The following is a 25432-nucleotide window of genomic DNA, read 5'->3' as shown; positions in this document are numbered from 1 at the left end:
CTTTCAAATGTACCACGTAACTAAAATGAGCCAGCTCTTAAAGTAATCTCATTGTTTATCTAGACTTACAGACGTTATGTAAATGCTTTATATATACTGTTTATAGTGTCTCATACCTGAGTCTTTCTCTGGAAAAGGAAAGAAAAACATTTTTTAAATCAGTTATTTCAACATCACAGCCTGGTTAAATGTGAGGGTCCTACACTCAACATTTATATTAAGTTTTTCAATCCTGAATCATGCTTTTCATGCAGCCTTTACTTGCTGTTACTCTTTAATGCACTCAAGTCCACTCTCGTGCCTCGGTCTATTTAATGGTAACCTCACTCAAACATTGAGTGAATCCGTGTCCAATTACATTACAAAGCAAATGTCAATGGATCCAACAGATGTTGTGCTACTACACAACTTCCAAGTTTCATTTCACTGGTGCAGGTTATCGCAGCCGCCACTAGATGGTAGCGAAAGGCTGGAGTTACTGATTGGCAGACAGGCTCAACTGATGAAAGAAATCCTCCAGGCCTGCTATTAAATATCCAGCTCTGTGCCGTGTTCTGCTGTAATGTATTACTTGACTGGATGGAGAATGTGTGATAACCCCGACTGTGGGTAATGCAGTAGTAGAAATGTCTGCCTGATGTTTCGTTCGCCCTGCTCAGCCAGTTAAACTCCTCGCGGGCTTGAATTGAATGAGGCGGAGGGGAAAAACTGGAATATTCACCCGTATAATCATCAAGACAATGAGATTAGCAAAAAAGAAAAACCCATCAGGTATGCACTCAGACTTTGGCTTTATTTTGTTTTATTACATGTCAAGCTGTAAATGTTGCAACAATAGAGCGGGTTCTTGGCTGGACCTTTAGCAAAAACTGTCATAAGCTACGAGGATTACATGGTAATACACAACAAAACATTTGCAAAGAACACTTTAGGAAACTGTAGAAAAGTTACAACAGTATGAAACGTCCACTGTGGAAAAACTTTACTTTAATAATATTTGGCACTGAAAAACCTTTTTTTTTCCTGATAAAAAAAAAATAAAATAAAGTCACCCGTGGTGTTTCTCGACTAATGGAGTCATTTTGTCCAATTACGTCCTTCACTGTGACTGCTGTGACCTTTTTGGCATCAAAAATGGATAAATATACATTTGAAATTTGGTGACGCTCCAGTCGCACCTTGAAAGTGCTTTCATTTTGACAAAACAGAAATCTAGTAATAGTCCGATATTTTTTTAATAGATGATGACAGCTGTCAAAAAAATGTTTTTATATGCCTCCGGGCCAGATAGCTTTGCTTCCAAGCATGAACGTCACAACCGCTTATTAACTGTCAGTCACTGATTTATTAATTTTTTTCCTTTTTTCATCTCAGGTGCACACAGTAACATTCATTGTGAAAAATAGCTAGTTCAAAATGTCATGCTAATGCACACAGACAAGCTACCGGGATGTGCTGCCTTCAAACTTGGCCCCCTGCACCGCACGCCCCAGAAGAGTTTGTGATTATCCACAGGAAGAGCCGAAGAAGTTCACATGCCATGAGGTTCACCATTAGTATGTGGACAGAAATGCATGCAAGTATTTTAATCAGCCCCCAAAAAGCATTTGTGTATGTGCGGGATACATTCAAACAGGCAATAAGAAGAAGAAGTGAGAAGATGAAATCAAACTACATTAGACTGGAAGAATGTGCTGTCTGCCCTTCTGTTAACATCTGCTTACACCTTGACTGCACCCTACTCTCAGGACAGAAGTGTAAAAATCATTGAGAACTCTTTCCGGTCGGTGTGGCTGATGAAAAGACAGTCTTGGAGACTCTCACTCACTAGGCCGCGTTGTGGAAAAGGATGGGCTTGACCATCCCAGAGAGGATTTTGGGCACGTGGACGCTCACAATCTCCGAGATCATCTCTGGGAAGCTGACGTGCATTTGCATGGACTGAGCTTGGATGAACAGATCGTAGGTGAACTGGTGTAATTTCCTCACAACCTATGTCAAGAGACAAACATGATACATACATGTGTTGGGGTTATTAGAAACAAAGAGATAAATAAATATGTAATGTGGAAAACATGTAGATGCTGTCTATTGTCCCTGTATAATAAAGACTAAAAATGCCCAAATAATAATACGAATGAACAAAAACAAACGAGACTTTCATGGCACAGCTTAAGAGGCGGTTTTAGGAGATAACACTTATTGTGACACTAAGCTCCACAGACAGGGCAAAGCTGAAGGAGTCCTCATCAACTCTGATCTTCTTCCTAAAGGGCCCTTCCAGACAATCTCTGGCTGCCCTCCAGCTCAAAAGCCACAAAGCCGAGCATTTAAAGGTAAATCCACAGTGAAAGACAGGAGGCTCAATCTGTTGTGGCTCCTCTCCACATAGCGCTTTAACTCTTCTGGTCATACTCATATAATGATGTAAGGGGTTTTTCCTTTGATAGCTAATTGTTCTCATCATTGAGATAAAAGTACAAAAAGAAAAAAAAAATCCTAAAAAGGGTTAAAAGTAGTGCATTTACACCCCCTAGTGGTTGCACATCTACATCAACACACTTCCCCCTCCTAAACCTCAGTAAGGATGAGATGAGTGATTAGTGTGTATTACAACAAGAAAAGAAAGTTCACCAAATAAAAAGAAAATAAAAATGCAAGAAATGCACATCGAGAAGTCGTAACAGGAAAACTACATGTGTTTTTAAGTAGATACACCTGCGTACCTACAATACCACGTCAGTCTTTTACGGCTTAGAGGTAAAAAGGAAAAAATATTATTAACAAAATAAACAGAATATAAATCTAGAAATACACTGATGGCTATCAGCGTGTGTCTTATTTAGGGTGAATTTAAACTAAATTAAAGACCTTTTATTACTCATTCAAATCTACCTCAAATGCCTGGACTTGGACTTTTATGCCTTTTTTTTGGTTCATAATCTTTCCATTTTCTTTTTTTACTGAAGGTCACAGCACAACTTGACCTTTCTATATTTTGTTAAAATATAATAAAAAGCGCTTTTAAAAAATCTTTTCAGGTGTTGCTGATTTTGCTGGTATTGGGTATATATGTGCACAAATGTTTGACAGAAATAACAATGAAACTCGTTAATCAACCTTCTGCATGGTCGCGCATATGAAGGCAAATCTTATGAACCTGCTTTTTTATTGCTTATGCATTTGTTTCGAGGTTTAACACTACTCTTATGACATCACGTCAAAATTATGGCCACAGATTAAAGTGTTTGGTGTGTGAATAGGTACATGTGGCTTGTAGTGAAAAGTGTTTTGAGTGAGAGTAGAAAAAGCAGTCAGATGCAGTCAAATTCAGTCAGAGGTTGGAAGTAAGGAAGTACAAATACTTTTTATACTTAATACTTTTTCTAGCAACTTTTTACTTTTACTCACTAGATTTTTAAACAAATATCTGAACGTTCTACTCCTTACATTTTCAAAACAGGCTCGTTACTTTTGTTTTAAAATGATCATTTATAGCATTTACACTTGGGGTTAAAGTGGACCGATAGAAGTGCAGGTTCACGGTACGCGGTACAGCATCTAGCTAGCGCTGCAGAGGAGGACAAAGAAGGAAGGAAGTGACATGTTTTTTGGTTTTCTGGTGGTTAAAAGGTGGTAATTTCAAATTCAACGTTTCTATCAGCTAAGATAAGAAAGACAGGACAGGAAGAAGAGAGGTTTGAAGGTAAGGACTGCTCAGTAATACTTGATAAACTGCAAATTTAAAGCTTCATTTTAATCACATATTGGATTTGCATATGATATGTTTTGATAAATTATGTGTTTTCATGTTGTGAAATGTCCTGCAACACAAACTAAGCTAAACTCATTTTGTGTTGCATGAAAATATTAGGTAGTTTCGACTTTTAATTCCCTGTCACTGCACAACAGATTGAAACTGAGTGGATTTCTTAAAGTTAGACTCTAGATTCAATAGCATTGGTATTCTCATGTACTAACATTATTTTATTATATTATTATAGTGCAAAGTTCAGTTGCCTTTGTCCAAAAATGCTTTTTCACATTTACTTGAGTAAAGTTGTTTCAGTGCTTCAACTTTTACTGTTTTTTTGACAAATGTATCTGTGCTTCTACTTAAGTAAAGAAAGTCTGTACTTTTTCCACCTCTGTATTCAGTCATGTGAAAACAGCCCATAATTTGGTAGCTTGTAAAACCACATTAAGCAGCAATAACTCAAAATAATAATTTTCTGTATGAAGGTCATATGAGAGAGGCTGATAAAGGTTATCAGCCTCTCACATAATTCTGGAGGAATTTTGGCCCTGTGTTCTTTGCAGCATTGCTTCAGTTCTTTGAGGTTTGCAGGCAATTGTTTAAGCACAGCTTGCTTATGTCCTGCCACACCATCTCTGTCAGGTTAAGGTCTATACTTTGGCTGGGCCTTTGCAACACCTTGATTATTTTCTTTGTGAGCCATTCTGTTAGAGATTTGTTCCGGTGCTTGACTCTAGAAACCTTTGGTATACTGAAGAGTTCATGTTGAACTCAATCACTGCAATGTGTCCAGGTCCTCCGGCTGCAAAACAAGCCCAAATGAGTACTATGCATTATGACCAAACATCTCCAGTTGAATTTTTTTGACGTTGAAAACATTGTTTCTCAAAATCTCCAGAAGCAAAATATTCAGTTGCACCTTTTCAAATTAAGTTATCCTGCCATGTTCTTTTCAGAGAGAAGACTTTCTCCTGGCACCCCTTCCAAACAAGGTATACCTTTTCAGTCTTTCTCTAATTGTGCTGCCATGAACTTTAACATTTAACATTCTCACGGAGGTTTGAAAATTTGCTGGGACGTCCACTCCTGGGAAGACTGTGGCATTGTGTTAACACACATGAACGCTTTCACAGAGCTACTCACAAAGCAGTAAAGGCCTCTTTAAACTTTATTTTTCACATGACTGTAATTAGCAGTTCATTTACTGTGTCTGGGTTATTCTTCAGTCCATATAAATAATTTACAAATGGAAATCATCTTATTGGCTTTAATACAGCAGCATCTGGCACCACTATTCTTTTATAATTGTTAATTATCATGGTAGGCTGTTATGGATTAGGCGTTTCAAGGAAGCAAATCTCAAATCCAGGTTATCATATAATCCGAAACACAGATACACAGTAGCTAAAAGAGAATAAAAAAATAACAGGCTTAAACCTGTGGAGAAAACAAGGGCTTAGATATTAAATGCAATGTCTGACAGATTCGGTTGAATGAATCCAGCCGTGAAATTTTAAAACAATAAAAATCTTGCTTGTGTGTTCATAATAAGTTTACAGTTGTATTGCAAGCCTGTATAGTGTTGTGTCTGTCATTTTGTGCGAGAGGAAGGAGCATTATTTTAAGATAAGATAAGATAAGATAAGATAGAACTTTATTAATCCCTGGAAAATTCGATTTCCAAAAAGCACGGCACCGACAGAAGTTACAGTTACAGAATATTATATATATATATAGACACACACACATACACACACATATATAAATACAGAGAAAAATATAAATAAAATATACGAAGGGGATAAATAGAATAAATAGGAATAAAAATAAAAATACAAGTGATTTGCGCTCACTCTAAAAAAATGACATGTGCATCCATGTCCAGTGTCACAGCATGGTGCATTTTTTGGAATGCGGTTGTGTGTATTACCGACTGGAGGTAGTCCAGCAGCTGCGTGAGCTGAAACAGTCTCTGCGTGCGGGTGGTCTCTCCGTGGTGGCTGGCCAAACGGTCTAGCTCCTTGATGTAGGAGGTCCGCAGTTTGTCAAAACAACTCTGGCTCTTCAGGCCCTGCACTGGCACTGTGACCACAAAGCCAGAACACAACAGTAACTCTCACAGACTTTATCCAGCCCATCAATTCTCTAAAGTATGGCTGTACTCTATTGCAGTTGTATTTCACATGTTGAGTTGACATTCGCGTCATTACTCATGGTCCCGGGTGACTCACTGATGCTGAGGAGGACCAGGGCCTTCATGCAGAGGAACTCCTCCTGGGTAACCTTGAGCATGCACAGCCTTTGGGATAGTAGCTTCATCCTCACACAGTGTTCATACATGCTGGACACTTGCATCCGCTGGCTGTGAGGAGGGATAAAAAAGAAAAAAGGGGAAAAAAAGCGTGACGCAGGAGGAGGGTCACGTAGTGAGAAATGTAGAAAGGAGCAGTTATTGGGGACATGAAGGGGAAAAAGGGAGAGAAAAAAGGCACCAGAGGTGAGAAAAAACGAGTTAGATGGATAATGGAAAATAGAGAACGACAGTGAGGCACTGAAAAATGAGGGTCAGCAACAAGGGCATGCGTATCCATTACTATGCAGGTCAGAAGCAGCCTAATAGAGTGACATGGGTGTAACACAGACAGAATGAGTGCTAACGTCACGCAAAACACTGACCAATTCAGAGCTGCCATGAGAGTTGGCGAATATCGTCATACCTTCTTTGTTCTTGACACAACAATTTACTGATAACAGCCTGGGGGGGGGGCCGAGGGGGTGAGGTTGGAGTGTAAATTAAAACTTGTCAGAGTGGAAGTTCTTGGACACTGATGAATGGTTATGCGATGATGAAAAAGAGCAAAGCATTTGAGACGATTCCCTCCGCCAGCCGCATTTATCAAATGCAAAGTGACGGGTTTGCTGGTGTGCCCGGAGAGACATTCGCTGTTTGTTTTCCTCCTGCTGAAAAACACCAGAAAAGTGTCGCACCGTGCCTTTCATCGCATTTCACGATGACAAGTGAAGTCTCATGGCATCGCAGCAAACCCCATGCCACAGTGATAATTTCTCGTTTCTTAGTTTGATAAAGATTTTGTGTCTCCTTTTTTGTGAATTCGTTGTTTGATGTTAAATTGAATATTTGCTGAAACTCACTCATTGAAAACCAGGTCTGGAGCAAAGTACAGCATAGAGCTGTTAGTCAGCGTGTAGGATCTCCAGCCTAAGGCAAACACCATCACCCCCATCCATGACAGCTGAATCAGTGACATCTGGTCATCCACATACAGGTCCCGAAACCCTGTTAACAAAAGTCGCTGTTATCAAGCTCTCCTCAGGGTTAAGCATTCACAGTTTTATTATTTTTAAAAAAAATCAGCTGATTTGGCTTAATTAAATAACTGTTGAGGCAAACATGGATACAATGATGGCCATTCTCAGCCTTCCTCTATTTTATCTTTTTTGTTTAAATGGGAAACATCCCCCTCTAGTGGCTAATATTTGAACAACTTTGTTTGTTTTGCATGGACACTAAACCAGCGCAAACTTCTGGAAAGGTATCTCATCTTTTGACCTAGGTACTGAGGCCTTGCTCAGTGCTGGCAGATTAAATACATTTCCTAACAGTGGTACTGCTCATCCAAACCGCAGGGAATTCTAATGTCATTTTTGATTGAATTACGCTTATTTCTTCTCAAACTGCCCATTTACCATCCACTGTCTTAGTCAAAGTTGTTTACAAGTCTGATCTTTCAGGGTTTTGCTTAACAAGGAATGCAAGTGGTATGTTTGACTAGAAACCAAAACGGAAGCAGCCATGGAAATGTGCTCCCTACCAGATTCTCTGGAAGAGCTACTTGGAATTAATTACCTTGGCTCAGATTAGTTTACCTGGTATTGCCTTGGCCCAGTGGACCACGGTTACCAGCTGCCGTTCTCCCAGCTCGTTCAGGCTGGTGAGCAAGGACACGGGGCTGTCTGGCTGGGCAGGATCATGCCCGGCATTGACCAGTGCTGGCTCAATAGCCTGTAGGATGCTGAGCAGCGACAGGCAGGAGTGCAGGGGTGGGGGGATGGCCGCAACCAGGGCCTGGGAAGCTGCTCGAGATATGTAGATATGTAAAAACAACATGAAGCAGAAAGTGTGGCAAGATCGAGTCTTTTCTGGCAAAAGTAAATTTAGCGTTGAATAAACGTGACATTTGAGCTCTGTGCAACTAATCCTTACCACCTTGAGCCCTGACAGCTGCATTTCTGGACTCCAAGACTGCATCTTTCTTCGCTGCCCTCTCTTCTTTTTCTCCGTGTCCCCAGCTAGCTGGCTGTTGCTCCTCTTCTCCATTACTCGCCTGCCCGGTTCCCTTCAGCCTGCGACCTAGAGAGATGATTCTGTTAGAATTCAGATGGAGGGCTTCTAATCTAATAAATGTAAGGAATCTGACCATGCTGACCTATTTTTTTAAAACTGCAAAATACTTTCCTTTATTTATGTCTCATTATTTCCTCGTCTCTGGTAGCTCACCTTTAAGGCTCATTCCCGACATGAAGCATCTCTTTAAGCGACACGACGCGCAGTTCTTCCGCCTCAGTTTGTCGATGGTGCAGTCGTTTCGGCTGGCACACAAGTGGTTCTGCTTACCTGGAGGCACACAAGAGTGCTGGGGGATGAGGAGTGCGAGTTCAACAATGCCTAGGCTTCCACTCATAGCAACGATATGTGGGCGTTTACTGATAACAAATAACTCGACCTCATAATGTCAGGGTCACTGTGCCCTGTCTACAGGAGAGAGCAAGTGGGTGTAAGAAATTAAAATCAGTGCGTGAGTAATTGTGTGTGTGTGTGTGTGTGTGTGTGTGTGTGTGTGTGTGTGTGTGTGTGTGTGTGTGTGTGTGTGTGTGTGTGTGTGTGTTGCACCCACCTGCAGCGGCCCTCTTGAAGAATACTTTGCAGCTGCCGCAGGTGACTGCTCCATAGTGACAACCCGAGGCGTCATCTCCGCACACTTGACACACTCTCCTTTCTGACAGATACACACCTGGAAAAAAATCCTCATGCCTGGGCGCGCGCGCACGCGCGCACACACACACACACACACACACACACACACACACACACACACACACACACACACACACACACACACACACGTGCACGCAATGGTGTTGTTTTAGTGTCTTCCCTCAGTTTTTAAACCCTTTTACCGTAAAAACTGAGGGAAGACACTGATGAAGAATTGCAGCAGACATTAAAAAGCACTCACACAGACGCTATCGGTTTTGGGTTAGTAGGTCTGCCTTCACTGAGCCTTATCGTGCCAATTCCCTAAAATCCAATCAAATTAAAATTTTTTCCATCATGTGGTTGACAATTTGTCAGCAAAGGGAGTCAGTTTGCGCCAAAGTAAAAGTTGTGATTAGCACATGCCAGAGTGAAGTTTTTTTTAATGAATCCGTAACTTGTAATAAAATAGAAGGTTTTCTTTCTAGAAGCAGAAACAGCAACAGGTGCTGTATCTCTTCTTTATAGGGACACTGATACATTTCCTACTGCTGCAGTCCCAGGGCTTATAAGGACATTTCTGGAAAATCTTAAGAATAGGATAAACTTTAAGTTGCTGTAGCTGCATGCTATAACATGATTTAGAGAAAGCCAAAACAAAAAAAAAAAAAACCCACACCATGCTGTTGGAGGACAAAGGGTTCAGTGCTGCTGAACATTTCAGGACTCCACAGAGTATCAATAGAAGTCATGGCTGATAGCGATATATAATAATCGTGTTCGCTGCCTTTGATTTATTTGTGCTGACACTTATCCAATTAGCTTATGCTTTGTGGCTCTCACAGAAACGTCAAGAAACTAAGCATGAAATCCGGAAAGACAGTGCACCGTTAAACATCTGCGAACTTACGCCTAAACTCATTACAGCACTCCTTTTAGAAGACAAAATGACCAAAGCCCGACTGCATTGAGCGCAGTTACTGGCACGATGCTCATGCTGTGTGTTTCTCATTAAAGAAACGTGTGAGAGATGGGAGGGATCGGTAATACTGAATGTACTGTACTCAGTATGAATGGGCTTTTGACCTGACGCACACAAAACAAATCATTCGAATCTGATCTTTACCTTAAACTGCGATCTGTGCAATTCATCCACACCGAAGGCTCGCTCTTGATAGTGGAGAAAGTACTTTGCCCCTGAGGAATCGCACTTGGGTAACTTTCCATTTGGCCATATCCTTGTGCCGTCGCTCGCATGCCACCTTTGCCACCCTTCTCACCTCTACCGTACCAGATACAGCGGCATTCCTGCCTGTTTCCGCGAGGAGCTTGCCCACAATTACAGTATTTGCACAAAAAATTATGTTCCCCTGATTCTCCCCTCTGTGGCTGTGGCTGTGGCTGAGGCTGGGATCGGTCGATGTATGCGCGCTCATTTGCGCACCACATTTGCGGTGGGAAATCCCTATATAGGTCTGAACTGGCATAGTAAGACGAAGGTGGTTTTAAGGGTACGACCTCGGCCACCTGAGGGGTCGCGGGCAGCTCCAGCGTGGGGTTCATAAACACATTTGACTCCCTGCAGACGTATCTGGATATCACCGAGCCACGCGTCACAGTTTGCGCACCGTCCATTTCGCCCGATCCGAACAGATCCATACAGCTCACCTGCTGTATGCCCTGGCACACTTCTCCAAAGTCGTCCTCTCTAAGGCTGCTGTCACCCAGGACAAGCAGGCTGCTGTCGGAGTTCATATTTCCAGTCCTTCTCAACTCTGGCACTCCCCGAGAAGTATCCGCCACAGTGGAGTCGCATTCTGCGAAGGCGCTGCTGGAGCTCTGGTTCATATTATTGGGCGGAGAAGACACCGAATCCAAACCCAAAGACACCGACACCGCTTTACTGAGCTCATAAGCCGGACACGCATAGATGGTGGTATCCAACCGATCCCCTTCATTCATCGTTAAAGAGTTTGTTCCTTCCAAAACCGAGTGAAAGGACATTTTCGGCTCCGGTTCTCGGAGTTAGAGTGCACTGGGTGCGCGGCGAGCAAACAAAACAACACTTTCCAGGCTAGAAAACGCCTACCCAGTGACACTACTCTCGTGCGTCTAGGCGGATGGGAAATGCACATCAGTCGTCGACGTAAGTTACGAAGGGGAAGGGACGTCCCGCCGGTATGATTTACAAATGACGGGGGCTTTTCGACACTTTTATAGTAACTTTCTTTTTTTTTTTTCAACGCAGGATTAAAATTCACCTCACGAATTACCAAAAACCAAAAACAAAGAAAGAGAAACACCAGCATAGTGAGAATTGGTTTTCGCACAGACTCTTCTTTATACAGTGATTAACGAACCCAGTGTAGGTTAACTTTTAGCAATTTTAAAACCCAGCTGCGTGCCTCTCACTATTTTACGTGCAAATCTAATGGCGTCTCAAGAGCATAGCTGCGATTAATCATTACATGTATTAGTACGTTCCATGTGTAGCTCAGGCTCAGCGTCGGGTTTCTCTGCAAGCACTCTGTGCAGTAGTTTGTTTTCCTACTTAGAGTTATATAAGCTTGCTTGTGTTTGTCGGTCTGATTCACACAGAGAATCAGGTTAACAACAAACCAGAATGCACAATCATTGATGTGTTTAAACCATATTAAAATAACAACTAAAAAGAACGGGGTGGTCAGTGGAGGCTCTGATAAGTAGTCACGCAGTGCTTTCAACTATTTATTTTTGGATAGCTTGTGATGACTCAGCACACGACAGGAGCTGGGGACTGCAAATTAATTTTACCCAGTATATAGAAAAGGTCTGGATTGGGTTGGGGCGTTTGTGGAAAGCTTCCTTTTTGGATTGCAGGAGGAGAAGAAGTTAGGCAGACCCTTTTTTTAATGGGGTGACACAAGAGGGAGTGAGTGGCGCACACTCACATTCAGGGTGGGCACATGGGAAATGAGAAAATCCTATCAAAAATGTTGTGCTTTGCAGGACAAGACAAGATAATTTTGTCCGGTTTTAATCAGAAATATGGTTTATCGTACTGAGTTGGCGAAATAAAAAAAAAGTCTGTGCACTCATCTTGTTTTAGGTTCCTCTTTGCAGAGTGAAAGACTTAATGAACACTGTAAGAAAAACCCTGTAAAATTTAGAGTAAAAATATTGGCAGCAGGGTTGCCTGCCCTGTAGTTTTTGTAAACGTTTTTTTTACAGGATGATGCTGTATTTGTTTTACAGGACAATTATGTAAAATCCTAAAGATGCTGTTAAAATAAATATAATGAAAAGGTTTGGTATTACTTGCTGAGCACATCAACTTTTATTAATTTAACCATAAACTAAATTCGTGATTTGCAAAATTATGATTAATGCTGAAAGCTGACCTTATGTATCAGTGCCAACAGCTCCTCTGTATTCACTTATTATTACATCAGCAACAATCAAGCTAACCTTAACCTTGTTAGCAGAAAATGAGCGGTGATATAACATTACTTTCAAAAATGTCGAATTTAAAGCTGCTAAACACAAAGAGTGAAATATTAAAATTAAGAAATGAATTAACTAAGTCACTTACCACCACTAGAAATCCCTCCACGCATTGCTGGAAATTCTCACGACTATTCTAAATCCCACAATGCATCTGTAAATATGGAATTTTACAGTAGCCTATAGACTTTATCCAAGCTCCCAGAATGCATTGCTGTTTACAGAATATTACTGTATTTTTTGAAATACTGAAAAATTATGTTGTAAGATTTTTATTTTTACAGCAATTTGTTTTCATTTCTCATATCATAAAAATCAAAATCATCAAATAAAGTTGTTGTTTTTTTATTTATAAATATGCTTACAAAGGTGCATTTATACCAAAAAGGTTCATTTCTTCCCTTGTTTTCATTGACAGGGCCAGTTGAATTTAAGCCCCCTTCAGCCACATCCCTGCTCCACAGTGGCAAGTTAACTTCGCCTATATCACATTATATTACACAAACATGCATTTAAAACTGATAACCAGCAGCAGATTTACTCATTAGACACCCAATATTGCTCATGTGGAAAATAATGCACCCAACCCACATCAGTTGTGTCTCTCTATTTTATTTTTTACTTCTATTTCCAAGATAAAGAAAAGATGATTTCACATTTTGCTAGAATAAAAACATTTGCCTTAAATGTCACTGCTTCAATTAATCAACATTAATAAGGTTTTCAATAGGACATATTGGAAGTGCAGTAAGATGTAATCAGACTGATAAGGGCAACAGCAAACCTGTTTATAAATGAGAAGTGGGAATGTGGGTGTGTGCAAAATTAAAAATGCATCTAGAAGAACAGCTGCTACATTCTCACTGACTTGCTTACTAAAGAAATCGTCAACATTGTCTATAATATAATTTGTTTTCGGGTTCACACTGTCATTCTTAAGCTAAATTTACGATTAATGTGATAATGTTTCCCCTACACTTCTAAAATCTGTGTGTGTGTGTCCAGCTCATCCGAACTTAGTCTCTCCTGCAGGCTGAGCCAGCCGACAGCACTCCCGCTCACATGGACTCAAACTCATCGATGCGTTGTTTAGTGTTGCCCTGACGAATCTGACGCAGGGTCTTGTATTTGTCACGGCCCGCCCTCACATTCTCAGCGTGGATCAGGTCATTGGGGGTCTTTTTGCTCTCGTCTACAGCTCGAGCCAGTTCGGTGCTCAGGAACTGGGGAAAAAAAAGAACACAAACACAAAGTGAATAAAATCCTCTTACCTCAAAGTACAAGACTGTTCACAAGCCTTACCCCACTCCCCTAGACTCCCCCTCAATCCCATCTAAAAAACACTCTATTGTGCCCAGTTATAAAGTCTATTTTTGTGTTGCGTTGTCTATGCAGCATCAATTCTCGTCACGTCTGTGAGATAGGGGCACAGATGGGATTTGCAACTTGAATAAAAACAAAAGAATGATAATGTACCGACCCACCAATGTTTAATTATGTAAAGTGCACTTAGCTCTGGTGAAACACAATTTGTGGCAGTAATTATGTGGCACGTCTTTACAGCAGAGTCAAAACCTCCATACAAATGTGTCAACAAAATGTACAGAAAATTTAACAAACTAGTTTAAATGTTTGTGACAGCACAACAGGACAGCAGGAACTAAAGATGCGATTTTCAGACTGTAGGAAAGAACAATCAGCTGGTTGGCGGAATAGGTAAGAGTTCACAACTCCAAACCAGATTGCAATGGTTATTTAAAATGAACATGACGGCTAGGTGAAGAACAACAATCTACACTAGAGGATGAGGCTCACTGAGGATTGGCTTGATATCTATCGAAAAGCATGACTAAGAGAGAATTTGGGAGGGCAAGTGGAACATGGAAACGAGAAAAAAATGGCTGCAGCGGACAGTTATGCATTCGCTGCTGGAAAGGGTCGGTTTGAGGTGTGGTCCCACTGTTAAATGTCAAATAAATAATCTCTAAAAATGTAACTCAGCCACTTACTACAAAGTATGTAACACCAATACAAATTTAATAACAGATTAGAATTCGTTTTTTTTCTCGCAAAGTTAATAGTTGGAGCTGGATGGGTGTAGGCTCTGGGGAGTTCCCATGATGCAATGAGTGTTTTTTCTTCACTCACCTTTTTTAACTCTCTGTGTGCTTTCACACCACTCTGCGTTTACTCATTAGTTATTATTAATCTCTGGCTCTCTTCCACATCTTGTCTTTGTGTTGTCCCCTACCCCTAACCAACAACTTGCAGCTGCAGATGGCCCCGCCCCTCCCAGAGCCTGGTTCTGCTGGAGGTTTCTTCCTCTTTAAAGGGAGTTTTTCCTTCCCACTGTCGCCAGGAGTTGTACGATTGATGGTGTTTTCTCTATTTTCTGTATTATTGCAGGGTCTTGACCTCACAATATAAAATTGTGATTTGGGTCAATATAAATAAATCTGTATTTATTATATTTTATTATATTCACCAAGTGGCACTTACAAGTTTGCAGTTTTTCTCAATCGCTTTCACACATTTCTTGAAACATGTTTGAAAATATTATAACTGATACACAAATTAGTTAAACTACAAAAGCCATAACTTGCTTAAAAGCTTATTTTCATGCTTCAGAATCCAAAGTTGTGTCAACAAATAGAGCAACAGGGCAAGTAACTTTAACATGACACCAAAGTGGTAAAACAATTGCTGATATTCTACGATAATGACAGTGTACTCCTATCCTTCCAGTCTTGTCCTACACTGACATTGAGCGCTGTGTATCAAAGGAAATACTGATGGTTTGAGATGCATATGATTTTACATTGTGTTTTGTAAAGCAAAGGAGCCCTTTGCATATAATGAGAGGAACAAAGTGTTTATTTTGGAGGCACACAATGCAATGGCCACTCAACATATTGCGATGCAGTAAAGAAAAAACATAAAAAAACAAAATAAAATGTGCAAAAAAAAAAAGTGGACAGAACAAAAACATTTAAACTATTAAGACTAAAAAGCAAATAAATAATAATCGGCACACTCTGTGCTACACTACAGCCGCTTGTTTCGGTCACAGAGTCCCAGTGACCTGACCTCTAAAGCTGTCCATTGCAAGGTTATAGTTGGTTAAGTAGAAACTAAAACTAGATGTGAAAAATATTTGATGGAAGTTAGAATGAAAATAAAAACTAACAGAAGTTATTTTGTAAAACTTGTAAAATTAACTAAAATAAAATAAATGTATGTATTCAAAAATGTATGATTTTATTGCTATATCTTGTCTCTGCCTCATGCTTTTATAAAATAACTACAAAAGCTAAAAGTAACACTGAAACTAATTCAAACTAAACTAAAACTAAACATCCTGAAAGGTTGGTTTTGTTCATCTGAACGTAACGTTTTCAGAGGGAGAAATGTTTCATCACTCGTCCAAGTGACTTCTTCAGTCTCAGCTGACTGCAGGTGTCTCCAGCCTTATAAACAGTACATTTGCACAATGACTGAAACTAGCACCGAATGAATGAACAATGAGGTCAGTTCCTTGATTATTAATATGCAAACTGTCATGTCCATTGATAAACAACATCAGATCAAAGCTGACTGATCATTGCTCATAAGCTGCCAAAAGTGAACACCCTTAATGTTCCTGTACGTGTCAGGAGTATCGAAACGGCTGAGACGCATTTTTTCTGAAAACAGCGTTTCCGTGGATTTTAAACCCCAAAACCTGCTCCACCAAAAACTGTTCCAGCCCAAGGATCGGGTCACCTGACACAAACAGAGTAACATAGTGTACGCTGTTAAGTGCCAGGAGGATTGCCAGGATTTATACATCGGGGAAACCAAACAACCTCTGGCGAAGCGGATGGCACAACACAGAAGAGCTACCTCGTCGGGCCAGGACTCTGCAGTCTATTTACACCTACAGGCCAGTGGACACTCTGAGCGTACACATCTTGGACAGGGAGGAACGCTGGTTTTAGCGCGGACTCAAGGAGGCCATTTATGTGAAAAGAGAAAGACCATCTCAGAATCGAGGAGGGGGCCTAAGGGTACATATTTCACCATTGTACAATGCTGTGACTGGAGCCATTCCCCAACTCTCTGTGAATGGATCTCATGGGTTTTGATTAGTGGGCTTTGATCAGTGGCTGTTGATCAATGGTCATGACAATTTGCATATTAATAATCAAGGAACTGACTTCACAGCCTGTTGCTCATTCAGTGGGCTGGTCACTCATTGTGCAAATGTACTGTTTATAAGATTGGGGAAACCTGCAATCAGCTGACTGAAGAAGTCACTTGCATGAGTGACGAAACGTTTCTCCCATTGAAAACACTACATCCAGATGAACACCACTAATCGTTAACTGTGTGGAGAGGGTGGCAGACTTTTGCTTCTTGGGGAGTTAATATAGAGGAGAACCCTTTCAGGAGTGTGAACACCTATGAGTTGCTGAAAAAGGCCCAGTACAGACTGCACTTCCTGAGAATTCTCAGAAGGAATTACATCAAACAGAGACTGCTGGTGTCCTTGTACAGAGCCTCCATCGAAAGCATACTAACCTACTGCATATGCACCTGGTACACTGGCTGCACAGTGGCTCAGAGAAAAGGACTCCAGAGGGTCATTAACAGCGCCCAAAGGATCACTGGCTGCCCTCTCCCCACACTGGAAGACCTACACAGCTGTCTGTCTTAAAAAAAGCCCAGAACATTACAAGAGATACTACTCACTACTCACTATGGCCACTTCCTGTTTGAACTGTTGCCCTCTGGCAGACAGTACAGAGCAATCAATGTAAGGACAGACAGACTCTAACACAGCTTTTACACAACTGCAATAACAGCTCTTAATGTTGCTACAAAATAATGGTCATTATGCAGCTTATATGGTTTATGCACTGAGTGAGGTATGTGTGTTTGAATGTACGGGAATTGTTTGTTCAAACTGCTATATTATTCTTATTAGCACTTTAAGTTTTTTTTAATTTTTTATCTTTATTGTTTTTATTTAATTTTAATTTTATGGATGATGCACCGATCGGAGACCACTTTCATTGTACCTGTGACAATGACAATAAAGACATTCTATTCTATTCTATTCTATTCTATTCTATTCTATTCTATTCAGAATCAACCTTTTGGGATTTACTTACCTGGATGATTGAGCATCCATCAAGCCTAAAACTAAACATTTTCAACCTGTAAAAACTAACCTGAAACCCCTTGTGGAAACGAACTGAAACAAAACTGAACCAAAATAGAATGTCAAAACGAAATTATAAAAACTAATTAAAAACTATTAAACTGTAATAACTGCTCACATGCAGTCTAACAGGAGGATGGCCACCTGCATGTCTCTGCGTCTTCACTGTTGTCTTCCCCTTTCTTCACTGTCACACCCTTTTACTCCTCTTCCTTTTCTTTGGGCAATCTGTTTCCCTCCTAAAATCTTCATCTGAGCAGTCCGTGCATGGTCCCACACTGCGACCGTGCTCTCTGTTGTGCATATGCTCTGTAAATATGTTTACTTTGGGGCAGATTTTGACTGTTCAGTAGGACTGCTCTGAATGTGATGTCTAACACTGTGTACATACACCATTACATAATACCAGCATATTTGAGAGTAAAGACATTAAACTGAGAAAAAGTACATAATCTATTTCAATCACAAAGGTTTATACAACCGACAGTTTTTCACCCTGTAAACAATTACGCTGAGTCTTTTACTTAAATGTGCTAAAATTTGCAAACGGTAACAAAGAATGAGAAATGCTTTAGGTTGTGCAGAGGACAAAGGGCTTTGAAAGACTTCAAATCCTGTCGTGTCAACAAGAAAAACTGTAACATTTGGATTTACTAATTAATGCAAAAGGAATTAGAATTGATTGCATGTGTGTGTTTGTGTGAATTGTTCCCACATTGGTAGAATGGGCTCATTTTAATCCAGACTCATTTTGCAGGAACTGGCCATTTACTCATTGTCACATTAGTCTCAGTATTCAGCTTGAGTGATTTCTAATTTACAGAATATTATTCAGAGAACCTAAAGCTTTTCAATTAAAAACAACAACAACAACAAAAATCGAGGGTATTTTGTGAATAATTTGTCCGCTCTCTTAAACAATCCATGACTGCTAACTTCTAGCTGAATAGGACCTCTGGCCAGACTAGGTGATGTGTTACTAGACAGACATTTGACTGTGTTCAGCTGACCTCACCTTTAGGTTTTTCTGTAGTCTCTGGTTCTTCTGGGCCTCTGTGACTCTTTCCTCCTCGCTGCGATCTCGGACCATCCCCGGAGAAGTCAGCTCAGCGCTCGCTTCTGCGCTGCTCTCATCCGTCTCATCGTGGTCGAGGATGTTAGAATGGACCGAATCCTGGATGTGGACACCCATGAGTTTAGTCTTCAGCTCTTCTTTTGTTTGCTCCAAACCAGCTTCTACCATCACTGCCTGTTGACAGACATGACTTGTACTGAAGTGCTGGGTTGGAATGTTACATTAAAAGTAACTGAGTAATTGAAGTAATTATTCACTATTATAATATAACTAACATGGGAGTCCCATTCTTAAAAAAGGTCTTATGGATGTACAATCACTGAAATAGCTGACCATGACATCTATTTATTATTTTGCTTGACATTTATGATTATTTTTATTAATGATATATAAGGGGGTAATGACTGATAATTGTTAATGCTTCAGATTCCCTCATCAAACGAATTTTTTTTTTTTTTAGAAAAAAGTCGCTAAGGGGTCTGAAAACTCGCTAAATATAGCGACAAAGTCGCTAAGTTGGCAACACTGATATCAACATATTTTTAGTATTAAGGCATGGGTGCTATGTGATAGTAGACTATGTGGACTCACAGCTAGTTTAAAAGGTTTTTCATAGAAGCTCTTAGGTGATCAAAGAAGCCAGACCTTAGCAGAATAAATAAAGAACTATGATGATGTACAGTTTATGGTTTGGATTATCTGTTTCATGTTTTTGTCTTTCATGCAATTACATTATAGTATTTGCAGTATAGCATTTATAGCTAGATAGAGAAATAGATAGATATACTGTATATGATAGTGCAGTGATGTGGGTAACACTGTATTTGTCTTTTGTACTCAGGTCTGTTGACAGATATGTGTATAAGCTTGAAGCCCTTCTTGATTTCTCTCATGATTCTTTAATTTACCCTCACCCTTTTCTGCCATCTTTTCGCCTCTTCATCCTTTTTCTTCTTTGCATCTTCCAGCTGAGAGATCTTAGAAGTAAGGTCTGCCAGCTCAGTGGCCTATACAACAATGGTTAGGAATGGACAGAGAGTTAGAAGCCCTCCTGGTATTAGGTCATTGTGCTCTTTTAGTGCAACGTGTAGGAGAGAACGTATGCTTGCATGCACTTTGCATTTAACTGAAATTGAAATTAAAAATCAGATTTTATAAAATAATCTCTTTCCTAGCTTCACGGATTGAATCTGTATGTAGGTTCGTCAATATGGGATTCTGTGAATTTGACTGAAAATGAATAAAAGGCTGCTGTGTGCAGTTGTACCAGGTTTTCCTGATTTTTGATCTGGGTCTCAGAGTGGTGCAGCAGGGCTGCTTTAGCCTCTACTGCAGCTCTGCGGTCTTTGTCCAGGCGCTCAGCCTCCTCCAGAGCAATTTTTCTTTCCTTCTCTAACTCAAGCGCCCTACGAGTTTGCTCCTCCAGCTCTGAAACAAACGTGCACGTTCACACAGACACATCCAACACACATCCGTCCCAGCACACCCAAACATGCCCGTTTAAACTTTACAATCACGAAATATAAAGTGTTTAAATTTGCACAGCCATGCTTCAGTGTTTTGTTTTTTTAACAGAAAAATAAAACCAAAGTTAAGAAATATTTGCATTTAGAAAGTCGTCAGACCATCTTGAGCTCGCTTTGTCTGTTCCTCAATCTGTCTCAATCTCTCCATCAGCTCCATGGTCTCCCGAGCAATCTTCTCTGTTTCCTTCTCAGCATTTTCTCGCTTTTTTTTCTCACTCTCGAGCAGAGCCCTGACAGGAGAATTGTGCATAAATACACATCCAAAGAAAAAAAAACATCATCTCCTGACAGTCCTTTCTTAAAGCAGAGAGAACACACTGTAAACTGTAAAAATAAACTTTCATTATTCACTCCCTGCCCCCCAAACACCACCACCACTTTCTTACCTCTCCATTTGTCGCTTGTTTTTCTCCTCACGAGCTTGGGCCTTCATCTGCTGCACCTCAATGGTGTCGGGCTTGCGTCTGCGCATGTACAGATCATGATTCCCCATGCACAATGCCAGGATGCGTTTGTTGATGCGAAGACGAGGTACATAGAAGACAAAGTCCTATACCAAACACAACGCAGCAATCGTTGAATGTCCAAGGGTTGGTTTGTGATAGGCCCCTAGCACATCAAATCCATTTTACCATCAAGGATGGGTTTAAATATTCAAAAAGGATAGTTTTGTTTTTGAGGAAAGCATTAGTTTTTCTAAACTCTTGGGCACTTTCCAAGTCTCTGCATGCAGTCAGAAGGCAAATTGGACTGAGGGTCTAAACTCATGTTTGTAAATGAGATCAAGCAGAAGCTCATTACACTACTTGCTGTAATTTATGCGTTTGCAAAGTTTTTTATTTTGGCAGTAATAAAAATATGGGATTCGCTCACACCTCCTGTTTACAGTCACAGCGAAATATCGTGAAAAAAGCCTATGTTTGAATACTAACATATTATGTACCCTCCCTGGTACACAAGGAAAGACTATTTAATACCGTCCATGAGCATCTATGAAGTGAGTTACGATAAGCACACCATCAAGCTGAACAGAGAGGTTGTTGCCAGATTTTAGTTTAGCTTCATGGAAGGCGATGTTGCCACCGTTAACGATACCGTTTCGCATACCGGAGCTTTCCTGTCGATGGGCTTGATGACAAATTTCTTGTCGTTGAAGGAAATATTTCTGATCTCACTCCAGGGAAAGCCAATCTTTGGAGTCAGCCTGCAAAAAAAATGGTGTGTGGTTTTTCATTATACTGTGGTGTACAGGGAATGTAACAGATGTTAGCATGTTGAAAATACAAAACAGACGGAAACTGATTGCCTACTGATAGGAGCTCTGTGACTTTAGCACTAACATCAGCATGCAAATATCTTCACAATCACTTTAACATATTAGCATGATAGAATTTGATAATCAAACAAGAACCAAACTACATGGTAGAGCCTTTTTCAAGCACTTGATTATATGGATAGAAAAATCGACAAAAAGTAGCTCATTTCATTCAAATGAAAAAATGGTGTCTCTAGGATAAAGAAAAGCAAAGTCATCTGGCCACCATGAATGCCAGTGGTTGTGATCCACCAGTGAACAGAAAGATTTACAGACTGTGATGTATGTAAATGTCTCAGAGGCATTCATGAATTATGACTCACTTGTCCTTTTTGTCATAGATGTTTAGCCCCAGTGCGTCCACCCCTAACCACAGCTCTGAGCCTTTCTTGTTCTTGATGTTGAAATAGTTGACCCCATACATCTCCAGATCCTGTGCTATCTTCAGGTACTCTAACATTGCATCTTCTCTGTGTGGAAGAAAGTATCATTATGAACAAAACACCAGAATGCAAAAAAAGTGTATTCAAACCTTTTGTTTTGTTTTGGTTTTTTTGCAGTAAAACTGTAGTACCTGAGTATCCCTTTATGCTCTTTATGCCACACCTGGATTCTTTCCTCCCACTGACTCTTGTTCAGCTTGTGCTGCTCCAAAACCCTGGTTCAGTCAGTAGAGTAGGTACGCCAGTTAGAGTTAAGGTCGCAGAAACTCGAAATTAAGGTGAACTCTGGCTAATGCTAATATTCACAGGATGTACTACCTCTGTGGCAACAGCTTCTCTTTTGCGAGATATCCCGGTACATGATAATCGTCCCTGTAGTCTCCGAGCTTGACCTGAACAGCATATGAGGCCAAGAGCACCGCAGTCTCAGGTGGACAGTATATATCATCATTTAAGATGCTCTCCTTTACCTAAAATAGAGAACAAAAACTCATGAATAACCCATTTTATAGTAGGACAAGGATTGCAGTATTGATGTATAAATACACAGAGAGAAACCCTGTGTATTCTTGTCTTTAACTAGTGCACCCGAATGCACATTTTCCAAGGCAAGCACTCTCTTATGGAAACAATGCAAAACCTGCTGTTTCTTTTTACTGAAATTTGTATTATTCCTATTGTTGTTGTTTTTTTTTTTTATCTAAATGCAAATGTTTCTTATGTTTCAGTAAATTTGCCATTTGCAATAAACTGACAGGTGTGAGTCGTCTTAATGGAAAAAACAAATGGTTCCACATGAATTAGAATGACTAGGAATGCTCATCATTGCAATTTTTGGTGCAAATTTACATAACCTTCCTTTCAAAAGCTTGGGTTTTTGTAAATGTGCTCATCTCCAACCTGCAGAAAAAAGAGCCGCTGAGTTGCCTCTTGGATCAGCTCTTCGGCGACATCCTCGGGGTAAAACTTGGCCCTGAACTTGATCAACAAAGGGTTGTCCCGCTTCACATCTTGAGCAGTCACCTGATTTATTTGTGTTTTTTTACAAGCAGAGGGATGAATAAGTAGCTAATAATTAGCCTCACAATATGACACAGTGGAAACAATTTACATCTCGTTCACCTCACCCTCTTGTTCAGCTTGAGCCAGGTGGAGAAGCCTTTGCTGTCCTTATATTGAAGCCCAAAGAACCACGTCTCCCTCAGCCCGATTGTCTTCACTATCTAAATACATGAAGGAACACAATCAAAGTCATGCTTTTGCAAGTCAGATGATGTCTTTGACTGTACTTGCACGGCATACCTGGTCAAAAAGCTGTTTGCCAGTTGTGCTGGGCAGGATGGCAAACTCCAGCTCTGCATCCATGGTTGTAACTCGGACATTTATCTGCCAGAGAAAAACACTCTCACTGAGATACAGGGGGAAATGCTCCCTGCTGTGCATTCATCTGCGTCACTGGAGAAGCATCAAGGAGCATGGAGAGCAACTGGGTGGAAAAAAAGAGCACTACAAAATCTGTACTAACATTGTTCGTTAAAAAAATGCTAAATTTCTTGGTTCTTTTACAGCAAAACAAAAAGAGAGTGTTCCTTACATTCTTCTGTTCAACCAGGAGCATCCAATCGCAAGAGGTTGGTGGGGACTACAATCAAAAAATGAAGCCCACAGTGTATTTTAGACTTAACTTGCAACATGTTGGGTTTTTTCCATGATGCATTAGTAGTATTTATAATGATGGGTCAAAGTAGCGACACCATATATATAGCACATATTTTTTGCAGTTGTTGATATAGACCAGGGGTGTCAAACATGTCGTTTGGGGGCCAATAAAGATTCCACTCTGGTCCACTAGCTGACTTTGGAAAATGTGAAGGAGTGCATACATTTTAAAACTTAACTGTATTTTCAGACGTTTTATGTTTTTCCTCCTGATAAAGACATCCCTCATGTTACACTAAAGTAGTTAAACAACAGTTTTTTCACTATCTACTATTGAAATGTCTGTTTTTTCCAAATTTGTCGACAGTAAAAACAACATTTTCTGTGACTTAACAAAAATTTTCTGCTTTATAATTACAGCACAGTCCGGCCAATGAGCTGCTAGATGCTTTTCTGTAATTTTGCACATGTATTTCTCACAATTTAAGCACAAAGAGCTGACAAATTTCCCTCACTTACTACAGCAGCGTTTCTTTATCATGTAGCAAACAAAGATAACTCAGAGATTAAATGTGTAGTTAAATTTCTTTAGACCCACAGAAAGGGGAGTTTCACTCTTCCAGGCCAATCAAAGTGGGGTGTATGTGGCCTACAATCTAAAATGTAAGTTTGACATCCCTGGTATAGATTGACTTGTAAAATAGCGAAAAATAAAAAAACACCAACGTGGGGGGAAAATTGTTTGCGCTGTTCCCCGTAAGGCTTTTTAAAGCTTTATTAAGCTTCCATTAGAACCTGATTTAATTATGACAGAAACAATAACAATGTCGCACAGCTGATAGTCTCACCGAACACACTGTTTCAGTGAATAGGCTACACATGAAAGAAAGAACAGAAAGCTCAACTTTGCAACTGTTTTGTTTGTATAGAGAAAAAACTGAAACAATAAGCTTCGATACATGCAGGAACACAAATGCAAATAATCAGAAACACCTTTTTAATATCACAGCTTGATAAGAGAAGCACTAAAAATACCTCTAAGAATCTTGTAGCTTTTACAGACGAGGTCCAATTGCCATACTTAAACCACTTATGTAGCGCAGTATAATAAAAATATAGAAAGATAATAAAAGTCAGATTACTTACAGTTGACATTTGTATTCTGTTTTAACCTATAGTCAAAACACTTCTTCAGAGAGGTGCTTGTAGTTGCCTTTTTGCTGCCGAGTCATATGAAACTGCTTGCAATACCTGCAAGGATTATACTGAATGAGAATGGGCCATTGTATTATTCCCAAGTACTTTTCATTTAGTTAATCCAGTGGCAGCCCTGGCCCACAGGTTTTAAAGTGGCAGCCTTCACCCACTGTCTACGCTTTTCTTCATGAATCATTGAGGTTTTGACCTTGTATCACTCGCAGTATCTCAATGAGGCATGATGTGCGTCTGCCAAACCTGTCTGTAGACGGATACAAATCACCAGTAACTAACCACAGGCCATTATTTCTCAGTATCAGTGAATGCGGCAGTGCATTCCTCTAATCTATTAATCCTCTCAGAAATGTTCAACGCATATGTTGTTATGGCATACAGTTTAAAAAGGGATGAGTGTTTGTTTTTTACTTCACCTGGAAGTAAACTGCAATAAGCCCCCCCCCCCCCCCAAAAAAAAGTTATACTAAATATTCCTTGTTTATGCACTCCATAGACTCTAAGATCATACATTTTCAAAAGTACATTTTTCTCAGCTTTACAAACACACACAACCAAGTACAGAAAGTTTGAAGAGTTAGAAACATCTAAACTTGTGAAGTGAAAAAATTATGTTTCTGCAGTATTTAAACACCAGCAGTGTGTTTTTAAGTAATTCTATGGAACTGATCCCTCTAACCGCCTTGTGCACATTGTCAGAAGTTACTGATTTGCATCCCTTTTGCTGAAGCAGTGTTCAGATTACACTCGGGGGGATTCATCA

General features: G+C 40.1%; 2 protein-coding genes across 5 annotated transcripts; both read right to left on the bottom strand.

Annotated features, from left to right (window-relative positions):
- Positions 1-781: 781 nt before the first annotated feature.
- LOC147337657 (progesterone receptor-like) lies at positions 782-10904 on the bottom strand. 2 transcript variants are annotated; one of them, XM_086307676.1, is made up of 9 exons: positions 9880-10904; positions 8674-8810; positions 8277-8393; positions 7986-8129; positions 7646-7852; positions 6911-7055; positions 5989-6119; positions 5688-5839; positions 782-1992 (listed from the first exon to the last, which is right to left on the bottom strand). In XM_086307676.1, exons 1-9 carry the CDS (start codon positions 10755-10757, stop codon positions 1828-1830), a joined length of 2076 nt encoding a protein of 691 aa, XP_086163802.1. In that variant the 5' UTR covers positions 10758-10904; the 3' UTR covers positions 782-1827. The 2 variants fall into 2 exon arrangements, with proteins under 2 accessions (XP_086163802.1, XP_086163791.1); XM_086307665.1 differs by having other exon boundaries at positions 7983-8129; positions 9880-10901.
- Positions 10905-12586: 1682 nt separating this feature from the next.
- On the bottom strand, positions 12587-24781 carry LOC147337656 (moesin a-like). Of its 3 annotated transcripts, none has more exons than XM_086307690.1 (15): positions 24604-24781; positions 23393-23440; positions 23101-23184; positions 22926-23021; positions 22699-22821; positions 22117-22268; positions 21930-22013; positions 21679-21825; positions 21148-21244; positions 20427-20590; positions 20140-20270; positions 19782-19942; positions 19429-19521; positions 18455-18688; positions 12587-13459 (listed from the first exon to the last, which is right to left on the bottom strand). In XM_086307690.1, exons 1-15 carry the CDS (start codon positions 24610-24612, stop codon positions 13295-13297), a joined length of 1788 nt encoding a protein of 595 aa, XP_086163816.1. In that variant the 5' UTR covers positions 24613-24781; the 3' UTR covers positions 12587-13294. The 3 variants fall into 3 exon arrangements, with proteins under 3 accessions (XP_086163816.1, XP_086163831.1, XP_086163826.1); XM_086307705.1 differs by having other exon boundaries at positions 18455-18613; XM_086307700.1 differs by lacking the exon at positions 23393-23440.
- Positions 24782-25432: the final 651 nt, after the last annotated feature.

The sequence above is a fragment of the Aulonocara sp. 'chitande type north' Nkhata Bay genome, linkage group LG2 (genome assembly GCF_057382095.1).
Source record: "Aulonocara sp. 'chitande type north' Nkhata Bay isolate Kocher_YH1m ecotype deep benthic linkage group LG2, A_spYH_male_GT1.1, whole genome shotgun sequence".
Lineage (NCBI taxonomy): Eukaryota > Metazoa > Chordata > Actinopteri > Cichliformes > Cichlidae > Aulonocara > Aulonocara sp. 'chitande type north' Nkhata Bay.
This window is presented reverse-complemented; position numbering and strand designations above follow the sequence as displayed.

Bases quoted from the DNA above. Each gene is read 5' to 3' on its own strand.
- LOC147337657 (XM_086307665.1), bottom strand. From the start codon at position 10,757: ATGTCCTTTCACTCGGTTTTGGAAGGAACAAACTCTTTAACGATGAAT. The intron at 8,811-9,879 runs GTAAAGATCAGA...GCGCGCGCCCAG, and splicing joins TGCACAGATCGCAGTTTAAG to GCATGAGGATTTTTTTCCAG. The intron at 7,056-7,645 runs GTAAACTAATCT...TTTTGTTAACAG, and splicing joins CTGGGCCAAGGCAATACCAG to GGTTTCGGGACCTGTATGTG.
- LOC147337656 (XM_086307690.1), bottom strand. The intron at 22,269-22,698 runs GTTGGAGATGAG...TCTCTATTTTAG, and splicing joins AGCGGCTCTTTTTTCTGCAG to GTAAAGGAGAGCATCTTAAA. The intron at 19,943-20,139 runs GTCTGACGACTT...CGTTTGTTTCAG, and splicing joins GACAAAGCGAGCTCAAGATG to AGCTGGAGGAGCAAACTCGT.